General features: G+C 39.7%; 2 protein-coding genes across 2 annotated transcripts; one reads left to right on the top strand and one right to left on the bottom strand.

The window, feature by feature from the left end:
- Positions 1-393: 393 nt before the first annotated feature.
- Positions 394-18369, top strand: crbn (cereblon). Its single transcript, XM_089009797.1, has 11 exons — positions 394-475; positions 678-805; positions 880-1082; positions 2366-2515; positions 4582-4738; positions 6044-6106; positions 6193-6277; positions 6425-6540; positions 8359-8423; positions 11359-11490; positions 15607-18369. Exons 1-11 carry the CDS (start codon positions 403-405, stop codon positions 15788-15790), a joined length of 1356 nt encoding a protein of 451 aa, XP_088865923.1. The 5' UTR covers positions 394-402; the 3' UTR covers positions 15791-18369.
- A 722-nt stretch (positions 18370-19091) lies between these two features.
- avpr2b.1 (arginine vasopressin receptor 2b, tandem duplicate, 1) lies at positions 19092-23537 on the bottom strand. The gene is made up of 2 exons (XM_089009798.1): positions 20809-23537; positions 19092-19369 (listed from the first exon to the last, which is right to left on the bottom strand). Exons 1-2 carry the CDS (start codon positions 21635-21637, stop codon positions 19161-19163), a joined length of 1038 nt encoding a protein of 345 aa, XP_088865924.1. The 5' UTR covers positions 21638-23537; the 3' UTR covers positions 19092-19160.
- Positions 23538-23659: the final 122 nt, after the last annotated feature.

Below are 23659 nucleotides of genomic sequence, written 5' to 3'. Positions count from 1 at the left end.
TCAAAGTTTAATCTTTTTTCCTGTGTTATCAGTTAACAAGCACCTTGGCCCAATTCACCTCAAATTGACACAGTGACTGTGGCTCCATTATATAGACGATGTTTAAACATGTAATCGAGGTGAATCAAATACTGTACATGTATGTACTCAAAAGCAACTTTTAAACATGATAATTGTTACGTCTATTCACCATCAATGAGGAGACACGTTAAAAATTGTTTTGAGCCCATTTCCTAAATAAACTTTTTTTCTCCATTGTATATGGCTATCAGAGGTGAAACGTTTGGACATACCGTTTGCATCTTTTAAGAAGTCCGCCATCTCGAATGGGGGCGCTCCTGAGTTAGTGCACTGCCGTGTCGCACAGCGTCGAAGTAGAGTTCGCATTGTAAACACAAGGCTATGGCTGACGACAGGGGTGGAGGCGAAGACAACGTTAACGACAACATGGGTAACCAGCTACAGCTCTTTCCAGGTAAGCAGTCAACTCGCTGGTTGAAAGGATTATCTGTTCGTCATCTTCTGGGAGCGCATTTGTTTTCCAGATAACAGTTTGGCTCGTTTTATGGCAATAAAGGCTAACATTCGTTCACAACACACCATTTTCACCTGCTTTCATCTGAGCTCGCAGTAGTTTTCCTCCTAGGTGACTTGTATTTCTTGCTGTGCCATGACAGGCAACGGGGATGAGGAAGAGGACCACGACCAGGAAGAAGACGACATGGAGAGCGAAGACAGAGACAACGAGGAGACAACGAAGCCAAGCATTATCACCTTCGATCCTAGTCTTCCTACCTCACACGCTGTGAGTGACTACACGCCTTCATACTGTTGTTTTTACTACTCTTTCTTGGTCTCAACACCTTCGTGTGTTCACAGTACTTGGGCTCGGACATGGAGGAATTTCACGGCCGGACCGTCCATGACGACGACAGCTGTCAAACTATTCCTGTGCTGCCTCACACTGCTGTCATGCTGGTGCCTGGACAGACCCTGCCTCTGCAGCTCTTTAGACCCCAGGAGGTCAGCATGATGAGGAGTGTCATACAGAAGGATCGAACCTTTGCTGTGCTGGCAAACAGGTACATGGCCAGCGCACTCATATGCTGCTCCCTGCAGTCTCTACACCCAACTCAAGCAATCATATAATTTTGAAATATTGAGTAGCGGGGGTGTTAAAACTAGGACAGTAGATGATGCGAAACCTTATATTGGGGTGCCCACACTTTTTCAGCATGCATGCTTCTTATAGTAGGATATAACTGGTATAATGGTATCAACCCATAGTTCACATCATGACTATTGTAGCCATTCTGTCCTTACTTTACTATAATGACTTGCGTTTTGAATGGAACTAGCCACAGATTGTGGCTAGTTCCTCAGTTACGACACCAGTTGTTGATTCGTTTGATAATTACTTACTTTTCAGTTAATGGAATTAACTGATTAATTTTGGCACCTCTAAAATAAGATATCATTCATGCAAAAATAAAGGTAAATGAAGCCTAAATGGAGATGGAAGATTGATTACAGAAATAATAATTATTCAGACAAATTTGGCATCATCAAATTATGAAAATAATATTTGTAAAAAACTTTTCACATTCAAAGGCACGCAAAATGAGAAAATTTAGATATTGGAAGACGGACAGGAAACACTCATTTGAATTGATGAATCTGTTTTGTAACATTATGTCCTCCAGACCGGTAAGAATTTCAATGCACATTCATGACAATGAAATCCCTCTCGCGAATGCAGCACAAATCCATTACACATTACAGTGGTAGCATTAATGAACGTCTCTTCATCAGAAATGTCCACGTTATGAAACGTCTCAACAGGAAATATTGCGTTACGCAAGAAATTTCAAGATGCGGAAAGTAAAAAAAAAAAAATACAATATGGGTTGCTTCTCGCAGGTCCGAGTTTACTGAACGCAACATGCTTAACGCCGCTGTGCCATTGGTTCTTACGAGCATCATACTAGCATCCCATTGGCTAAAAGGGACATCTACCTTTGTGTATGTACGTCTGGATAGATCAACACGTAAAACACGTCTCTACTTTCCCAAGTTTTTTTTTAGTTACGGAACATATTCCAGACCCAATTAATTTCACAAGAAGAGGTATCACCGTGTAATGGATTTATGGCCCATAAAAAATATTTTGCACATTTGAAAAATAAAAACTTAACAAAAGGGAAGTTGCTATGGCATTGACGTGACTGTACAGTTAATTACTGGTATGCACCTTCATTAGTCAGTTTAATTGTCCCAATCTTTTTAGGATTGCACATCACTCTTCAATCAGAACAAAGCCCCATTCACTGTGGTCGAGTACACAACTGTACATTCCATTTTCCAGTGATCCAGGTGAACCAGAGGCAGAATTCGGAACGACAGCAGAGATCTACGCATATCGGGTGGAACAGGAGTATGGCATTGAGACGGTCAAAGTGAAAGCTGTGGGCAGGCAGAGATTCAAAGTCCATGAGATAAGAACACAAGCGGATGGGTATGTGTGAATCGTCTCATAAATCACGAACCAAACATTGCATGTGTTAAATGTACAAAAGGATCTCAGTCATTTTTCGATCAAAACTAATCATCAAAAGTGAACCACGACAGCTGAAATAGAAAAATACCAGATCAACGGAAGAAGTTTGAACTAACAGGAATAAAATAGGCCCGGTTTTGGCCGCTCAACACACTATAAGCAATGCAACTAATTTTATATAAAATTACAAAGCACATTTGAACATTAACCCTTTCATGCAACCTGGAACCAGATCACACGCTAAGTTGCCCAGTGCTGTAACTACTGTGCCTGAAATTGTTAAGTAAAATGTTCCTGAAGGACCAAGTCTTTCAGGTATATCGCACTCGTTGATTTCACGTTTCCTTTGATTTTGGTTTAAAATTAGGTTCAACTTCAATATAATCATTACCACTATGTGGCAGTATAACTGTATAAACATAAACATATGCCCGTTCAGGCGTGTCAGCCAGCGTCTTCGAATGTCAACCAGTTTCACTTGTTTTTAATTTTATTTTACACTGCTTTAAAATTGGCCCTAAAATTTTTACAATTTAATTTCGGCTTTAACGTTTTATGATAATTACAGTTTGAGTTTGGAACAAACACACACTACTTTGCGACGAGGAATTTTTATTTGAAATTACGATATGATCCGTAGGATTTATTTTTAACAAACAAAATAACATAAAAAATAATCCACACCCTCAGTTTGTATAATTAATAATGAGTATAGCTTAATAATTAATTGCAGGACTCATCCCCTGTACAGTACTCTGTGGAATTGACATTTGAAGTCTAGCCCGCAAGTCTAAATGGGCCGTTAAATTCTGATTTGTGCATGCAATTATCATGACTGGAGACAGCCTGTAAATGAAAAGTTCTGGCATTACAAGCGACAGCTAGAGGGCAGACATGTGCTAATCTAAAATTTAGCTAAGAGTTGGTTTGAACTGATTTAACCCGACACCTTAATTCGCTCCTGTTTTACATTTTGTAAGAACACAGAGGAGGTAAAATCGCTGGAAAAGATTCTACAAATATCAGTAGCGCTTTGTGTGTCTATTTGAATATTTGTAACGAGTTCGTTAGTGTTAATTATCTTACGTGCTTCCTGTACCGTCTGCCCCAGTGGCATCGATGAGAAAAAATAACCAGATTGGATGTCGTCGCCTTGATGTCTGTCCTGAATATAAACGTTTTTAAGAAGCCAGTGAGGCTCACTGCTCCTCCGGATGCATTTCCGTTCATTGCGAGTAGCGCCTATATTACTCATAAATGACTTTGTACCAAGTTACCCCGTTGAACTTTTGCCATACTGAATAATAATTATTCAGTACCTGTCAATTTATAAATTTCCCCGTTGTATACTTTTTTATCATTTCAAATAAAGTGCGGCGTAATACAACTTTTATACAGGAGAAAACAATGCAATTGTGAACCGACCTCACAAAGACCATTTTGGCTCAAATCCAGTTCGTGTCAACTGCTGGTAGCAAACGACAATAATGCCGCTACTAATAATCGCTACTATTGTCACGGCAAAGCAGCAAAAGTAATCATCAATCGTACACTCTATATTTTTTTTAATCGCTGTTTACAGTCGGATTAATAAAAGCATGATATGCGCATGCGCGGTACGATGTCTGTATTTTTGCTTGTTAGCGTTTTTTTATCATTTCAAATAATGTACGGCATACTACAACTTTTATATGGGAATTGTAATCGTTTTTAAAGGGTTGATAAGTATACCTGTAAGTGGGCTCAGTGTGGTGGCAAAGTTACGTTTCGCTTTCCGAAGTCAGACTTTCGAGGCGCCTCTCGGGTGGCCTCGTTTGTGATGTTGACTGCCAGGAGGCGAATTGAAAAAATATTTGTAAAATAAGTGTGGAGTTTTGGCGCAAGTTTCCAACATTTCTACTATAAATTTCCTAAATCGATCTTTTTTTTAAACCCCAAAATGATCCATTGAATTCTTCCCACGTTTTCTGTGTTACTATCTAAAAGTGGAAGAATCCATTTTTTCCTGTTTTTTTTTTGTTCAGAATTCGACAGGCCAAAGTCCAGATCCTTCCAGAACGAATCCTTCCTGATCCCCTGTCTACTCTTCTGCTAAAGCCCAGGCTTGTCGTGCACCCTTCCTCAAAGCCCCCAACTCAAAGCTGCAAGAAGGCTGATTGCTGGTGGAATAACTACCAACAGGTAAAATCTAGATTTTAATATACTTTCATCACCCAGTTGGGAAATCTTCAGAATGAACTCCAGTGGAACCATGAACTTCAAACACTTTTATGAGTCAAAATTTCTGGGGACAAATTTCTCAACACCAAAAAAAAAATCCCAGATATGGAAGCATCGGCCTTCTTGTATGATGTCAGATCAATTAAGTAAGTAAGTTTGGAGCGCATTTTTATTTTTGGTAGAAAGTACTGTACTTAAGTAATTCACTGCCAGACGATGTGCAAATGTGTCCACTCCAGTGCCAGGGTTTTTGTCATTTTTACCCAAATTGCAGGGCCCACAGAATATTGAGTTTTCGGACTACATAAATATTAAATGCAGCATAAGAAACCTTAGACTATCTTCTTTCATTATAAAAAGGGTTAATAAATTAAATGGGTCTGGAGTTATCTGAGATTGAAGTAGTGGCGTCTGTCCCTCTTTGATCGGAGATTGACACCCCCCCCCCCCCCCCAGCAGGAAAAACAAAAAGCCAAACAAATTCGGGAAACCCTTTACTTCAGAAAACTTTGGAGAGATGTGAATTTGTTGAGGGATTTATTTAAGTTCCGGAGCATCCCTCCTATTTTTGGTTGAATTTAAAAATGATGGGGCTGTTTATTTCAACACAAATGAAAAGTCTGCTGTTCTATAAACATTCTTAAAGCATTCAATCCAAGTTCAGATGACGTGACCAATATTTTGCTTTTTAATGCTCATGAATATGAGCTTCAATTCAAATACTAGTTGTCTGCAAATGTTTTCCTATTTTAATTTTTTTTTGCTGTGATTTCAAATGTACTCTTGTTTTTTTTCTGTAGCACAACAGTTTTTCATAATGATAATACCCATGTGCAATACAGTGATTTATTGACTAATAGATCAGAATTAAATGTCAGGTTCAGCAACAGGGCAAATTCTTTGTCTGAAATGTCATCACTCTAAATTGCAATGCAAAATCCATGTTGCACAACCTTTCTAGGTCAAACTTAAAAACCAACAAAAAATTTAAGGATTTCAAAAATAATTGATGTGTTAAAAAAGGAAATAACATACATTCCAGTTTGTGTTTGACCTCAGGATGGATGCAAAAAAATCGCAATGTGCACATTGATCAAACAAATTGAATTTAGGATGGACTTCTGGTTTTCAATGGAGTGCCAGCATCTATTTGACATTGTTTGCGTTTGCTCTCTCATTTTTTTGCCCACGTTCAGTCGTGGTAATGCAAGCATACATTTGGTCTTCTATTTCACCACTTAATGGCCATCTTGTTGTTTATCTCAGAGGAAATTTCGCTGTGCCATTCTGACCCGCTGGCCACCGTGGGTCTACGCCCTCTATGAATCCGTAAGCAAAGACCAGTGTTTTTATCACCCCAACATGAACAATTTGAATGTGAATGTCAAACCACGTGTTGTCGTCCCTCCCCGCAGGAGTCCCTCATGAACCGAGTGAAGAAGCAACTTCACGAGTGGGATGAGAATCTGAAGGATGACTCTCTCCCGACAAATGTCATAGGTCAGATACCCCCATCCCCCACCCCTCCACCCCGGGCTCTATTTATTGCACCACAATGTACCCTTGCGCGCAACTGCTCTCTTTGTTTGTGTTCTCCTTCCTTCCTCCCCCACCTTACCCCCCCCCCTCCTGTCTGGTTACTCTCAGACTTCTCCTACAGAGTGGCGGCCTGTTTACCCATAGACGACTCGCTCCGGCTGCAACTCCTAAAAATCGGCAGTGCCATTCAGAGGCTTCGATGCGAGTTGGACATAATGGATCGGGTAAAATGAATGAATGAATATATAAACAAATACATTAATACACACATGAATGAATGAATGAATGAATGAATGAATGAATGAATGAATGAATGAATGAATGAATGAACGAATGAATGAATGAATACATCAATACATGAATGAATACATGAATGAATACAAGAATGAATAAATAAATGAATACTTAAATGAATGAATAAATAAATGAATAAATAAATGAATACATAAATGAATAAATACATGAATACATAAATGAATACATAAATGAATGAATGAATGAATGAACGAACCAATCAATCAATAAATAAATAAATGAATGAACGAATAAATAAATGAATGAATAAATACATGAATGAATAAATAAATGAATGAATAAATAAATAAAAAAGTCATTGAATAAATAAATCAATGAATAAATAAATCAATGAATAAATGAATCAATAAATGAATGAATAAATAAATTATTGAATGAATAAATAAATGAATGAATACATAAATTAATGAATAAATAAATATATAAAATGAATAAATAAGCGCATAAATAAATGAATAACATCACCCCACATCCTCACTCCATACTTTTGGTTTGGAAACAGTAGAGGTTTGAGTCTTGATGCATAAAATGACAACTAGTTATTGGTCTGGTGACTGCCTACTGTCATGTTACCCTTTAGCAAGGCACCAGCTTCGTCACATTTCCAGCTTTCATGCTCGTATTCACATCTTGATGGTGTGGTTTGAAGAATCTCTTGAAGGATTAGAATAAGTGGAATACAATCAAATGATATTTCTGACAGAATCAATATTTCATCAAATAGTCATTTTAATGCATTTTTAATATCAGTATTATTAATTTTTTTTTCCATGAGGAAGTCTTGGCACGCCAAGAAGCAGTCCAGAAAATGTACCCGTAACTCTTCTCCTGTTATATTTACAGGTAGACCAACTGACAAATGATTCTTTGTTTGCTTTTGATTAAATGTAATCTCGTTTCTTTACATGGTATGAAGAGAAAATTTGTTCATCAGTTCGTTGTAATCTGAGTTGGCGCATAGTGTAGTCGTGTCATAAACATCCAATATACATTTTGACAAAGATTTAATGTCGATAAGAAAAAGATTCGAACCCAGTACAGATTTAGGTTTATTCCGTTTTGAAAAAGACAATGGAATGGTTTCTTCACAATTTCAAACAGCTCCCTGTGGTCTTCATCAATTCATTTTAGATCGATTGGATTGGATTGGCCTTTATTAGTCTCACAGTGGAGACATTTACATTTCACAGCAGCAAAGTGATGAAAATAAGAGGAAAGGACAGGAAGAAGTAGAAAAAAAAATGGAGTAGTTGTTATCAATGCAGCCACTCTCGTGGTGCCATCTTGATGTCAAAACAAGAAAAAAAAAACATCCATCCATCAAGACACAAAAGACACAGACAGTCATTCAATCTTAAGCACTTTCTGCATCGTCTTTGTTGTATGAAGCTGTTTGCCTTATATGAATCAATGTTTCCTTTTCAACAGTGGATCAGGGATTTCTTATGCATATTCATTATGTAACTTAATATAATCCATATCTGCTTAAATCTGAATATAGATTGCATTTTACTTGGCTACTGCTCATTTTTGAAGTGGGGCTTCCCAGGTTTTGTAAACCTAATAACATTCCATAGAATTCCATATTTTGACAAGTGATCTGCGTCAGCTTCATAGACGATCGAATCTATTGACCTGATGACAATACAGTGGAAGATGGCTTTTTTTTCTTTTTATTATTTTTGTACTGTTATTCTTTTTAACGACTGATTCTCTTGCCTTCTCAGTGCACATCACTCTGCTGCAAGCAGTGCCAAGACGCAGAAATCACCACCAAAAATGAGATCTTCAGGTGAGGCGGCGCGTGCTTGACGGGAAGTTGAAGGCCCTCAGTTGTGTTTTAACAACAGAAAATGTTTTATCAGAAGTAATTCATCATCCAAGGCCATAAATTAGACAAATAGTTATAGAAACGCAGACCTTCCTCTGTGACTAAGTCAATTTTATTCATTTCGCCATATCAACTTTTTGAAAGTCTTAATACTGTTTGGCAGATTTGGATTGGATCGCCTTTATTAGTCATGTGAAGAAATTTACATGTCACAGCAGCAAAGTTATGAAAGGAAGAGGAAAGGAAAGAAAGAAGTAGAAAAACAAAATACAGAAGCTGCTGGTTAGACAGCCACTCTCGCGGTGCCATCTTCAAGTAAAACAAACAACAACAAAATGCTGACGGCTGTCATCTGCGGCGCCAACTTGGACTTCTTTTGAATGGAGTGTCACTTTTCCATCTGTTGGAAAATATAGAAATTAATTCGGCGCTTACTAAATGGAAATATCAATCCTTTCATGACAGTTTTCAACCTGATAACATGATAAACTGTCCAATCGTGCTGTCCTTGAATGGGTTCATAACTAAGGTGTCATTATGCGATAAAGACCTCGCTGTTGCGACAATGCGACTGCGCTTTGCAGACAAAGTCATTTCTCCTAATGACCTATTTTTGGTCAGCTTGAACCCATCTCAAGTTTAATTCTCGGTCTCTATTGGGTCACCAAACTATATGGCTACAATTAGCCAAATTACAGCGACATCAGAGGTGATTAGAAACTGAAGTTTCATCATAATAAGACTCAAGCTTATGTAACAGCGACATGACACTTTATTTGTGTCAAAGTCTTGAAACTGTCCAGACACGCACCGGAGCCAAACTTCATGACCTTGAAACCACCTTGAATAATTACATTCAATGAGTGGTAACACGTTTGGAAAAACGTTTTTTTCATTCGGTGTTGACTTTTTAAAGTGGAGCTCCTTCTTCAACGATGGGTGTCAAACATTTCTCCAGTAAAAACAAAATACTAAAAATGGCCTTTGTTATTTCTTTAGCTCCAACTGCAGAGCCGAGGTGAGCTTATTTAAATTTTCCTGTAAATTATAAGTACCCTATCGCTTTTTTTTCAATGCTGTGCGGCTATTCAAGTCCGAGCTATTTCAAAGAATGACGTTCTGCCAAAAAGCAAAGCGCAAGCCGTGACGTCTGCTAGCCAGAAACTGAGCTGTGATGTTTGTTTCCGTTCTAAGTGTGTGACCAGCCTTTGAGGTAGTGACAGAATATGTCTTTCCACTGTTAAAATGACATATTAATGCCTCTCTGCATTTGATTATTAACAGACAAACACACGCGCAAACACACACACACACACACACACATTTTCATGTTTTCTGGGGACCTCTTTTCGGATCGTCACTTCTGGGGACTAGTTTGATTCTGTTCTAAATTTGTGGCCCGCCTGTGAGGTCTTTACAGAATATGTCTTCCACTGTTATAATTACATATTCATGCCCCTCTGCATTTGATTATTAACACATGAAAACACACACGCGCACACACACACACACACACACACACATTTCCGTTTTCATGTGTTCACTTACGGCAGGGGTGTCAAAGTCATTTTTTGCCGCGGGCCACGTTGTAGTTATGGTTTCCTCTCGAGGGCCGTTATGAATTTGGGGAACCCATTAGAATGTTTAAATCCCTTCAAATATTACATATAGAGCACACAGCAAATGAATGAATAACTCGTTTTCAAATCTGAAGTCAAGAATAATGACTTTTATTGTGGTTGACATCCAAAAATATGAAATTTTGGCTCAGATTTTAGCAATCATCATGGAATTTAACAAGTTTGATTTGCTTTCGCGGGCCGAAAAAAATGATGTGGCGCGCCGGATTTGGCCCGCGGGCCTTGACTTTGACACCTGTGACTTGCGGGGACCAGTTTGTTTCTGTTCTAAGTTTATGGCCAGCCTGTGAGGTAGCTACATAATATGTCTTCCACTGTTAAAATTACACATTAATACCCCTGTGCATTTGATTATTAATACACACACACACATTTTCATGCTTTCTGGGGACCGCTTTTCGGATCATCACTTACGGGGGCCAGTTTGTTTTTGGTTCTAAGTTTTTGACCAACCCGTTAAGGTTGTTACAGAATATGTTTAACACTGTTAAAATTACATATTAATGCCCCTCTGCATTTGATTATTAATACACACACACACACACACACACACACACACACACACACACACACACACACACACACACACACACACACACACACATTTTCATGCTTTCTGGGGACTGCTTTTCGGATCATCACTTACGGGGACCAGTTTGTTTTTGGTTCTAAGTTTTTGACCAACCCGTTAAGGTTGTTACAGAATATGTTTAACACTGTTAAAATTACATATTACATAATACACCCACGCGCGAACACACACACACACACACACATATGTGTTTTCTTGTTTTCATTACTTATGGGGACCCGTTTGTTTATGTCTGTTTGTTGCCATCCTGTGAAGTAGTTACAGAATGTCTTCCACTGTTAAAATTGCATATTAATGCCCCTCTGCATTTGAATATTAATACACACACCCACACGTAACCCTCGGGAGGACAAGTGGTATAGCAGATGATCGATGGAAGTGTTTTTAGAAAACAGTCTTGGCTGGGGAAAAAAAATGTGGCCAATTTAAAAAAAAAAGGGGGGGGGTATGGGGGTGGCAGTTCTGACAGAAACATGTGACAAACCTATCAAATGGATGCTGTTCTTTTCAAGTGTGTAACTAAGGAAGGGAAGCTGTCGCTTTATCACTGGAACATTGAAAGGAAACATTTTAGGGGTCCGAGGTCTGTACGAAATGTCATTTGCACTTTCATATAACCCATGCTGTCCTTCTGCCCCTTCCCCACCCGATTGTTGTCCTTCAGCTTGTCTCTGTATGGCCCCATGGCTGCCTATGTCAATCCCCACGGTTACGTCCACGAGACTCTGACCGTCTACAAGGCAAACAACCTCAACCTGGTCGGCAGGCCGTCTACGCTGCATAGCTGGTTTCCAGGGTAACTCGCTCTTTGCAGTTCTTGCACCCCGCTGTGACAAGTTAATACGAAGAAGAAAAAAAACGGTCTGACGCAAAAGTGTCATCCAGCTTAGTACCACATGGCATGATTAACTAATTCACTAGCAGACGATGTGCAAAAATGTGTCCACTCCAGTGCCTGGGTTTCCCACAGAATATTGAGTTTTAGGACTACATAAACATTCAATGCAGTATAAAAAAACCGTAAGACTTTCTTCTTCCATCAGTTTATCTCAAACTTACTTGGTTGTAGAGTTATCTGCAAAGTGGGGCAGGTGTAAAAAAAGGTAAATGCTTGAAACGCACCTCCCCCGTAAGAAAAAACAAAACCCGAACAAATTCGGTAATGGCGCTCCACGTCATGATTTTCAATTCCCAAATAAATTCGGGAATGGCAATGAATGAGTTAAGTAGAAAGCCATCATCATCACATTGTGCAAGTTGGTTACTTGACATGATAAATGATCTTACTATCAGTATCAACTTTAGGGGCCAAGTATGTCCAAACACACTCAGAATTTCTCGTCGATAACATGCGTTACCATAGTATTGCAATAACAACAAACTACTATTAACTAAGTCATGAAATATATGAAATATGACAGTATAAAATGCCTTTCTGTAATGTCAGGTTGCACCACTCGATGACAGCTGTGCGACTATGCGCCGGGTCATTGAGCAGCGATAACGTGATTAATGGCGCGATACAACACCGTCACGGCTCTGCAGTTGCTGCAAATAATCGTTGCACCGTTTTCAAGTGACGAGTCGCAGTAATTATAATTATAGGTGTGCAATTATGCCATTGTGCCAACACCATGTTCACTCGCTAATTTATCACGTTGTCATTACATTTAAAGGGCAATCGACGTCACTTTTTTGTTTTTTAACTGACATCAGAAAAACGTTTTATCGCATCTAAAATACCCAAAACACGCAGTATGATATTTTTATTCAAATGCAAAACACCAATAAAAATGACTTCAAGTGTCCGAAATCTGCAAAAAAATTGAGCTGCGAATTGGGCATTTTCAGAAAGTCCCGCCCCCAGTTCGTGACGTCACGCCAAGACGTCTTACATTGCGGGTGAATCAAAACAATGTCTTCAAATTCTTTGAATATGCTTTCTTGTTACACATCCAGTTATGAATATGATTCAAATAGTTCTGAAGAGGAAAGCATACATGTTTGCAATCGATTAAAGAATGTATTCCGTGTCATTTTGAGGCAAACGGGCGGGGGGGAATGTCTCACCCAAAAAGAGGCAACAAAATGGCCACCGATCTGTGAGGAATGAATCAGCCCGTTTCCACAGGCTGATAAATGATTTCCATGGAGCTTGGACTCCCTCTGCTGGCGGCTTTTGGATGTAACACACAGTTTTCAAAAAAAAAACAGTACAGCAAAATACATTGACGTGATTGAAGGACTGCTACAATGAGTCTTTTTTCGGTCAGGTGCGGTCCTTTCATGACGTCACGTACGGACTCGTCACCAACTCAAAAACAAGACTTCCGGAATATTCAACGCGAGTCTTAAAACGTAAAATATAGCTATATGCGATGGAATCTTATTAAAATACGCCCAGTAGAAGTCATTTTACAAATTATGGACACAACTTGTCCGGAGACGTCGGTTGTCCTTTAAACTGTCCACTAGGCCTGCCATGATGAAAAAAATGTATTGAAAAATTGGATTATTTACATTTTCTGAAATTTATCTACAATGGTATTCATGTTTTTTTAAATGCCTCTGATGGAACAATATCGAAGCATAATAATAATCATAATAATATTCATCATAATCATAATAGTCATAATGATAATAATAACAATGATAATAACTACAATAATATAGCAATTAATAAACACACATTTAACTGAACAGACTCAGTTTCTGTTTCTAAATAATAAGTAAATAAATACATGGATAGAATTAGATACTGTGGATAGTTACCATAGATAGATTAGCTAACTATTTGATAGATTAGCTAGCTATTTGACAGATTAGCTAGCTACCTGACAGATTAGCTATCTATCTGATAGATTAGCTAGATACATCATAGATTAGCTAGCTACTTGATAGATTAGCTACTTGACAGATTAGCTATCTATCTGATAGATTAGCTAGATACATTATAGATTAGCTTGTTACTTGACAGATTAGCTAGCTACTTGACAGATTAGCTATTTGATAGATATACAATCACTGGACAGACTGAATAAAAATAGCTGTCTTTCATTTCCTTCAGAATGTAGGCTTTCACTTGATTGCACAGGGCTGATATGGCTGTTTGGGAAATAAAAAGTTATTACTTTTATTTAAATTCATACTGTGCAAAGGCTGCTTCCTCAACACCATTCAATGTCTACATCTCATTCGCCATAAAGCGGGTAACACAATCAGTGAGGCGTTATAATTACAAGCTGTCAGCAAATGGATGACCCCCATGTCCCGCCGTGTCTTTAGTTCCCAGTGAAGAAATTGGAATGAATGGCGCTTTTTAAATGGAGTTTGGCCTTTGTTGTGTTTGCGACTTTTTTTTGTCAGACATTCCGCGTTTTACCTGGATTGAATCCTAAATGTCCCCCCCATGGCTGCAGCATTAGGGTTTGGAACAGTTTCTGTTTAACAAACTGAATGAACTGTGTGTGTTGGTGTATGTGTGTGATTGCACAACTACAGCTGTCAGAAAACTTTTCCTGATACTCGCACTCCCTTTCCATCAACCCTCCTCACGCCATCTGTCGTTGTGGGTGCGCGAGTCCCGTCTCCCACATCACATCGATGGATGGGCACGTTGACTCATTGGGAAGGAACGCAGCAGCACAACTGAATGTTGATGATGCGTGAAGAAACACACATATAAACGGAAATGTATGCGTGTCTGTGTGGCTATTGTCTGGTTTTTTTTTTTTTTCGAATGATATGTTGATATAGTAGTTTTTATGACAGGACTACTGTGTTGGTACCGCTAATTAAATTCTGAATGTCTTAACTCATTCACTGCCATATATGTGTCCACTCCAGTGCCAGGGTTTTTGTCATTGTCACTCAAATTCCAGGACCCACAGAATATTGAGTTTTAGGACTACATAAACATTCAATGCAGCGTAAGAAACCTTACTCTCTACTTTTATCAGAAAAAAAGAGTTAATTCTCAAGTTATATGGGTGTGTAGTTATCTGAGCTTGAAATGGGGGCTGCTGTACAAAAGGCAAATGCTGTCCCCTTGTGGAAGGGAATAAAACATTGCCAAAGGTCTGAACAGCGCTTTATCGCACCAAAACAGAACAGAAAAACCAAAACACAAACAAATTCGGGAATGGCGCTCCACATCATATTTTCAATTCCGAATAAATTTGATAATGGCAGTGAATAAGTTAAAAACAACAAAGTTTGCGAATATCATCAATCCAATTGGAATGCTCCAAAACCTTCGGTGCTGCTAATTTACAGCAATCGAATTCAACAAAATAGCTCCAAAGAGATGTAAAAGACTCATAAACAGTGAATAGAGAAAAAATTGGCCATTTATGAGATAAATATGATATAGAGCACAGGTGTCAAAGTCATGGCCCGCGGGCCAGATCTGGCCCGCCACATTATTTTATTCGGCCCGCGAAAGCTAACCAAACTTGTGCAACTCCATAATCCGAACCGAAATTTCAAATTGTCCTATGTAAACTACAATATCAATATATTAGATTAATAAGAATTGATATAATAAGAATTAATATACAGTAAAGTCTCGTTATATCGATATCGGATATATCGATAGTCCCGGTTATATCGATACTATTTCTATGCACGCACAGAGAACATTACATGGAAACAGGGTCGGTCGGATATATCGATAGTCCCGGTTATATCGATATTTTTTCGGACTCCCTTGAATATCGATATAACGAGACTTTACTGTATATATATCAATTTTTGTTTTACTTCAAATTTGAAAACTAGTTATTCATTAATTTGTTGTGCGCTCTCTATTTAATATGCGGGAGGGTATTAAACAATGTAGTGGCTTCCCCAAATTCACAACAGCCCCCGAGAGGAAACCGTAATTACAATATGGCTTCCCTCTTCCACTCAGGTACGCTTGGACAATCGCCCAATGCCGTTGCTGCGGCTCTCACATGGGTTGGAAGTTCACAGCCACCAAGAAGGACTTGTCTCCGCCTCGTTTTTGGGGTCTGACTCGCTCTGCCTTGCTCCCCCGCATCCCCCCCGACGAAGGCGAGGACGGGCGGGACGGCTCTCGACTCTTCTGCCTGTGACCTATGACCTCCTGTCCTCGTCGTGTTAATAACTGCCTGGTTGTGTTGACTCCCAAGTAATCACTCCATCACACGGTTGTTAGCCGTGGCAGTAAATCCATCATATTAGCGGAAAGGTCATCCAACCCTGACATGGCACGTGAGTAGCATACGCTATCGGAGGAATGCGCGTTGTTTTTTTTTTTAGGTGGTGATGGTAAAAAGCGACACGCTTCCCGTTCGTGATCCTTTGAGCATGTCGCTCCGTCTGTGCGCGCACGTCTGTCCAGCTGTTCGTATGCACACTGACGGAATGTCAAAATGGGTGTCGTGTCTGGGCGCTGCGGCTGTTGTCCTTTACATGGTGAAAGCTTTTGGAGCTTGAGCAAATAGTCTCTCAGAATTCCCTTTGAGAGTTTTTTTTTGCTTTATTGATGCCCGTCATAATTGGCAATGTCTCATCGACTCTGCGCAAGCTGACGCTATTGACATTTTTGAATTTCAAAAGTCAAGCGGATGTATTTTTCGATGCCAGTAAGTTAGAAATGACTTATGTTCTAATGGCAGCCATGACCGCTTTTAAATGTCATGTCTAAATGTTGACAAAAAGTAGCAAAGGAGCATTCAGCCGTCTTTTAAAATCATCTGGCTGTTGAAACATTTTCTGAACGTCTAAAAAGAAATGTACAGCCAAGTCTTGAATGGTGAAATGATGTCCTTACGAAGTCCATGAGATAACGTTGTTTTCTTTATCAAAATGTGCTGCTAGATGCTGGTTCACGTTTCTTACATGATATCAATTAAAATTGCACCAAGTTCAATATATACCATCGCTTAAAATGTGAATATTGTATTGGCATCCAAAGACCTTCTTTGGATTTTTTTGTTTAAAAAGAGATTTGATTAACATTTGTCAAGCTTTGAACAATACAATACAATACATATTGATTTATATAGCGCTTTAACAACAGCTGAAGCTGTAACAAAGAGCTTAACATTGACAAATATCATATCCAGGAAATAGAGCAGTCACAAAGATAGTAGAAAGCACCAGACAGATACTCCGACACTACTGCATTCTGCAAAAATTATTGGATGGGATTGGATTAGCCTTTATTAGTCTCGCAGTGGAGACATTTACATTTCACAGCAGTAAAGTAATGAAAGTCAGACAAAAGGAAAGAAAGAAGTAGAAAAACAAAATATGGGAGCTGCTGTAAAGGCAGCCACTCTCGTGGCGCCATGTTTAAGTCAAAAAAACAAAATAACAAGTAATGTGACATAACACAAAAGATAGTCGGTCATTCAATCTTCAGCACTTTCTGCACCCTCTTTGTTGTATGAAGCTGTTATAGATGAAAAAGGAGAGGATCAAAGCATCCTTTTCACCAGTGAATCAGGGATGTCATGGTGGAATGTCCACGTCTGCTACAAGCTTAATGTTGAAAGCAAACAGCATCCATTGACGAAAAGAGCTTATCTCACATCTCCTGCCCCATGTAAATACGCTTCAATTCCAAGCGGCGACATTATTAAAATCCAAAATGATTAGTGGTTCTATCTTTTCAAATGGTTTATTTTGGTCTCATTTTCAACATTTAAAAACATGGCATTAAGACTGGGGGAGTGTGTAGATTTTATATCCACTCTTGCTCCACATCTGAAACTAGATGATCAACATTTACAATAAGGTAATTCTGACCAAAAGTAAATAAATAAATACACTTTGGAATCTCTCAAACTCTGATGACAGTAATACAAAAAAAAGATTCAATCACAATATGAGATAAGTTTGTTTGGTACATGTGAATTTCATATTCACAAATCATGCATAGTGCTACCATGGCCTACTCTCATGAGACATGACATGTACTATAGTCAAATAGTGGTCATTATAAAATAAAAGTCGTCAAAAATGCCGCTTTTTTTGTGAATAGTGCCCATACATGATTCATTGTGTCTTGACAAATGTACAGGCCAGTGGTGCCTTAAGATACGAGGGTTCTTTATCCATTGTTCTTTGCTCAGTCTTGTGTGTTTAAATGAGTTTGTATCATTTTATAAATGTCTTTAAAGGACAACCGACGTCTCCGGACAAGTTATGTCCATAATTTGTAAAATGACTTCTACTGAGCGTATTTTACAAATATTCCACCGCATATAGTTATACGTTTTAAGACTCGCGCTGAATATTCAGGAAGTCTTGTTTTTGAGTTGGTGATGAGTCCGTACGTGACGTCACTAAAGAAACGCCCCTGACCGAAAAAGACACATTGTACCAGTCCTTCCATCACGTCAATGTATTTTGCTGTACTTCTTTGGTCTGAAAACCGTGTAGCACCCAAAAGCCGCCAGAAGAGGGCGTCCAAGCTCCATATAAGGAATTTATCAGCCTGTGGAAATGGAGGTGGCCACAGGAGATCGCCATTGTGTGCCTCTTTTTTTGGGTGACACATTTCCCCCCCAATGTTGCCTCAAAATGGCACAGAATAAATTATTTAATCGATTGCAAACATGTATGCTTTCCTCTTCAGAACTATTTCAATCATATTCATAACTGGATGTGTAACAAGAAAGCATATTCTCCGAATCTGAAGCTATTGTTTTGTTTCTCCAGCAATGCAAGACATATTGACGTGACGTCACGAATTGGGGGCGGGACTTTCTGAAAATGCCCAATTCGCAGCTCAATTTTTTGCAGATTTTGGACACTTTAAGTCATTTTTATTGGTGTTTTGCTTTCAATAAAAATATCATACTATAAAACGTTTTTCTGATGTCAGTTAAAAAACAAAAAAGTGACGTCGGTTGTCCTTTAAATGCCTTTGAAAAACAAGTGTTGAAAATACTGTCAAAATGCACCCAGAGAGTAAATAAATAAGATATTTCTATCGATATCGATATAATTCACGTAACGCTGGGATCTGGAATGTCACCATTTCCTTGCATTCTTGTAACAGCATTTCAGTTAACTTCAAAGGAGAGGGATTATTTTCGATCGGGTTGATTTGAATAAAGCGCATGGCCGCTGGAAAATACTAAACTCGTATCTAAGGGCACTACTGTATTTGTTCTTTGTTGTGCAGATGTCTGTTGAATGAACTTGAGTTCACCATAACAGAGGAATGGAACGTGATTGTTAATACACACTTTTTTTTCTGTCACTTCGCTCAGGCATAGTTGCCTTCTTCTTATGTTTGTTCAACATCCTGCATCTGGAATACACTTCCCCTTGCAGGCCACCCACTTGTGCTTAGCAAAGAGATGCTATATTTAAAATATCGTGTGTCATTGATAAATGATATCTTTCCAGTCCAAAGACACCCCGAATGGCGAGAAGCAGGCGTCAACACGGTTTCACACCGCCGCCCGACCCCTTGACAGACTTTCTTCACTTGTCATTGGCAAGGGTTTTAAAACTGGTGTAGAAGGTGCTGACCAGCGTGGCTTCATCATGTGTGGAGTCCTTAGCAAAGGATTGCCCCTGGCACACCGGCACGAGGAGCCTGCGAGGAAAGGGACCACTGAAGAGGAGGTAGATGATGGGGTTGGCGCAACTGTTGAGACTGGCCAGCAACATCAGGATGGTGAACGTGGCAGCTGCAGTGACAATGGGTTACAACATTAGGTACATCTGTACAATTTCACTGGATTGGAGCTGTGTCAAAAACTGTCCAAAGTTATTGATTAATTTTTTAATTATTATTTTTTGCTTGACACATAGGTGGCAGTGGCATCGCCTCATTTGACTTGAGCTCAAATCCAGTAATGGGTTCAGAAATGAGACAATTTTTGTGCGGCCCAAGTAATTACCAATGTATTCATTGGTTTAGCTGCAAAAACTTGAAATGCAAGCGATATATTACAGTAAAGTCTCGTTATATCGATATCGGATATATCGATAGTCCCGGTTATATCGATACTATTTCTATGCACACATGGAGAAAATTACATGCAAACAGGGTCGGATATATCGAAAGTCCCGGTTATATCGATATTTTTTCGGACTCCCTTGAATATCGATATAACGAGACTTTACTGTATTTGAAAGAAAATTGAGTCTTCGGGTTGTTTATTGCTAATGTAGGAGCTGGGAGAAATGAACTCATTTATGCCTCTAATTTGATTATTTTATGGCTTATGCGACGACCACTTCCAATATGGAGGACGTCCAGAGATATCGTTCCGGAAACAGGCCACCTAGCTCAAGGCGGATTCTTTGGCAGAAAAACACATTTTAAATTTATATTTTTTTTTTAAAAGAGACAGACAAGTCTGACCAACAAATTATCTGTGTATTTGTTCATATAATAATTCAAACGCCCTTTTCATTACTGACGCAATTTCGTATGTCCCACCCCACCTGCCGTACTGTCAAATTCCAGGTGGCAACGTGTTGAAACCGAAGCACCCATTGACCAAAAACTCAATATTGTTTGTCGACAACACGCAATTAATAATTGCGTACGCCGTGCATCATTTGAAATGATAAAATTGTATAAAATACGGGGAAAACGTATAATTTTATGGCGAATACGACGACCACTTCCAATATGGCGGACGTCCAGAGATATCGCTCGGAAACAGGCCACCCGGCGAGCGGAAACAGGCCACTCGGCTCAAGGAGGTTTCTTTGGCAGAAAAAACAAATGTAATAGTAATATTTTTAAAAGAAGAGAGAAACCTCTCCAAACTACCAGGGTTTGTGACACATGTTTTGATGAAATCACCTCAAACGACTCTTGAGTTACTGACGCAAATTTAATATGTCCCTTCCCACTTGCCGTTCTGTCAAATACCAGATGACAACGTGCTTGAACCCAAACATCCAATGACCGAAAACTCAATATTGATCGTTGACAACACTCAGTTACCTACTCTGATAAAACAAATTGCATAAAAATGCATTATGTTTATGTTAAGAAATCCGTACCTCAAATGAGGAGTTCGGGGCCTGAACGTGCATGTTTTGTGCATTTATTGATATTTTGCTAGCTAGAGTTGATTTAATTGAATACTTTGGATGGAGTGGCACTTACTTTCTTTAGGTGCATTGGGATCCCATGCGGACCACAGCTGGACAGTGAAGAAAGGGGACCAACACACCACGTAGGCCACTACAATGACCACGGTCATTTTGAGGGTCTTCACCCTGGCTTTGGACATGCCGGCTACGCCACTGGACCTCGGGGGTAGAGGTCCGGCCAGGCCGCGCAACGGCTTGCGGCGCAGGCTGTGTTGGATGGCCCTGCAGATGCGCACTTGGCAGAAGACGAGGGTAATAACGGGCACCACGAAGATCACCGCTGTGGTCCACGTAATGTAGGTCTTGAGCCCCCACGGCTGGACGAATTTCGCCCAGCAGTCAAACACGCCGGGTGCCACCTCCACGCGGGAAAAGATGAACACTTGGGGCAGGCTTCCCACAAGTGATACCCCCCACGCCGCGCACACAGTCGCACTCAAGCGCCGGTGCGTCCGCTGGAACTTAACCATGGGGTTGCACACCGCCTGGTACCGATCCACCGTCATAGCCACGATCATATAAGTGGACGAGAACATGCCCAAAACTTGCAAGTACTTCACTAGGCGGCACACCAGGTCGGGACCGATGAACCTGTCCGTGATGTCCCACATGAGTTGCGGGCACACCTGAAAGAAAGTGACCACCAGGTCGGCCAAGGCCAGGTGGAAGACGAATACGCGCATCCGGCTCGTGTGTTTGCGTTGTCGCCACAGGACCAGCAACAGGATTCCATTCAGGACGGCTGCGCTGGAGAAGATAATGGCCAATAGGGTGATCTCCACTCTGGCAAGGGTCTCGTCTCTCGGATCCGCTTGCTCGCTGTCGTTGATTGTCAGTGACATCCTCCCTGTGCGACGTGCAGGTATGTGACCAAAAGCGCAGCTCGCACGCAAATATTCAAAAGCAGCGGTATGCTGCACGAGTAGAATTTGTGCGGCTGCTTTTGCAGCACTTCTTAAGTCAGAGGTGCAGAGTGGGTGTGCTCTCAGGGTGGAATCATCAAGTGCGTGTGTGTCTGCGTCCGTGGGTTCGGTTGAGGATGCGTGTGTTTATGGCGTAAGTGCTCTGCTGATTTTTGTGAGGCTGACAAATTCAAAATTATGTTTGTATTTTTTTAAACCAACCGTGCAGTTCGCTCTGTTGATATATTTACCTTATAGCTGATGCCATAAAGTGGGGATTGAAATATTTATATATGCAGTGCATTTAAACATCTAAAAAATGCATTTTTTTCATAATTTGGTGGTGTACCCGAAAAAATGCAGGCAGGAAGGAGGAGCAGGGTGTATTTGACAATTTATACAAAATAAAGTCAGCAGGAACAAAATCTCAAACAACAAAGTCATCAGAATAAAAAAAGGTCAAAAGTAGAAAACAAAACATGAATAAAACGTGACAAGACGAAACAAAACCTGACAGGGTAAAAAAACCAATGACCCGACACTGAATGGTTGTGCCGGGAGTCCTTTTAACTGCCACATATGAACTCATTTAATGCCATTTACAGATTTATTCAGGAATTGAAAGTAAGACGTACAGTGCCATTCCCGACTTTGTTGGGTTTTTTTTTTCATGGTGATAAAGCGCTGGCCATGGCTTCTGGCAATGTTTTTTTTTCTTTTCCACAAGGGGCAGCGTTTGCCTTTTTTCCATGTTGGTGCTTTGTATTTTGGACAACCACCCTTATTTTAACCTCATATAACCCCAGACCCGTATTAATTTTGGAAATATTATTTTTCTGATGAAAGAAGAGACTCTAAGGTCTGTAACGTTGTGTTAAATATTTATGTAGTCCTAAAACTCAATATTCTGTAGGTCCTGGAATTCAAGTGACTATGAGGAAAAACCCTGGCACGGGAGTGGACATGTCTGTTAAAACAACCAGCATTCTACAGTGCCACCCATTGGTCGCAAACTGAAACGTGACACGTTTAATATGTCAATTCGAACCGGTTTAGGTGTTGCGGAGTTATTAAGACAGACACAACAGATGTGTATAATAATATAGAGACAGCTACTGAGGCCATACAAAAGATTAGGCATTGAACAAAGGGTGTGTAGACATGTTTTATGTATATCTTGCATATACAGTCAATTGCATACATACATTCACAAAATGCCCAGTTAGAAAAAAATATACAGTCGAAGTTGTACTTGTGGATATATTTATGGTCTGTGGAGGATGTTGATTGAGCTGCGTGTATGTTGGTTCACGCGTATTTTGATTAAACTATCATTGGTCCCAGCTGCAGGCCGTGAATCATGCAGCCACTAATTTGGTATGGTTATGCCGGTGGTGTGATCATTAACTCAGGCCTGGGTTTAAAATGTCACGCCGTACGGTCAACTGAGTTAAGGTAAGGCTATATCATTTTCAACATTGGATAAGTGGGTTCCCAACGCCCTCAAACACATCACACCTCTTTCTTTTAAGTGTGAGAAGTTAAGTTAGGTTGTGCAGGTTGTTTCGTCTATAGCATATCATTTAGTTCAATGGTTCGTGCAGCACCTTATCATGTTCTGGTATTCACATTCACACATTTAGACACTTTGAGTTGACTTAGACAACGGAAGTACCTGAAGCAACAACGTCCAAGCAGCATGCAACAGCATACTGAGCGTGCTGCAAAAGAATACATTTATAATAATTTTATATTTTTATATATTTAATTAATGACCAAGAAAAAAAATATATATAGCAAGGATGTAACATCAAATGTAGGGAAGTCAATGGCTTTACGTTCAGATTGTCGGTCTCCAACTTGGGGACGTCATTGAATTTATCATCATCAAATTGTCCAATCACATTGAAGAACAAGACATGTGTCACGTGACTTCAAGCCGGAAATGTGAAGCGTGTAAAC

The sequence above is a fragment of the Hippocampus bargibanti genome, linkage group LG12 (genome assembly GCF_051943395.1).
Source record: "Hippocampus bargibanti isolate YZ-2025 linkage group LG12, ASM5194339v1, whole genome shotgun sequence".
NCBI lineage: Eukaryota > Metazoa > Chordata > Actinopteri > Syngnathiformes > Syngnathidae > Hippocampus > Hippocampus bargibanti.
This window is presented reverse-complemented; position numbering and strand designations above follow the sequence as displayed.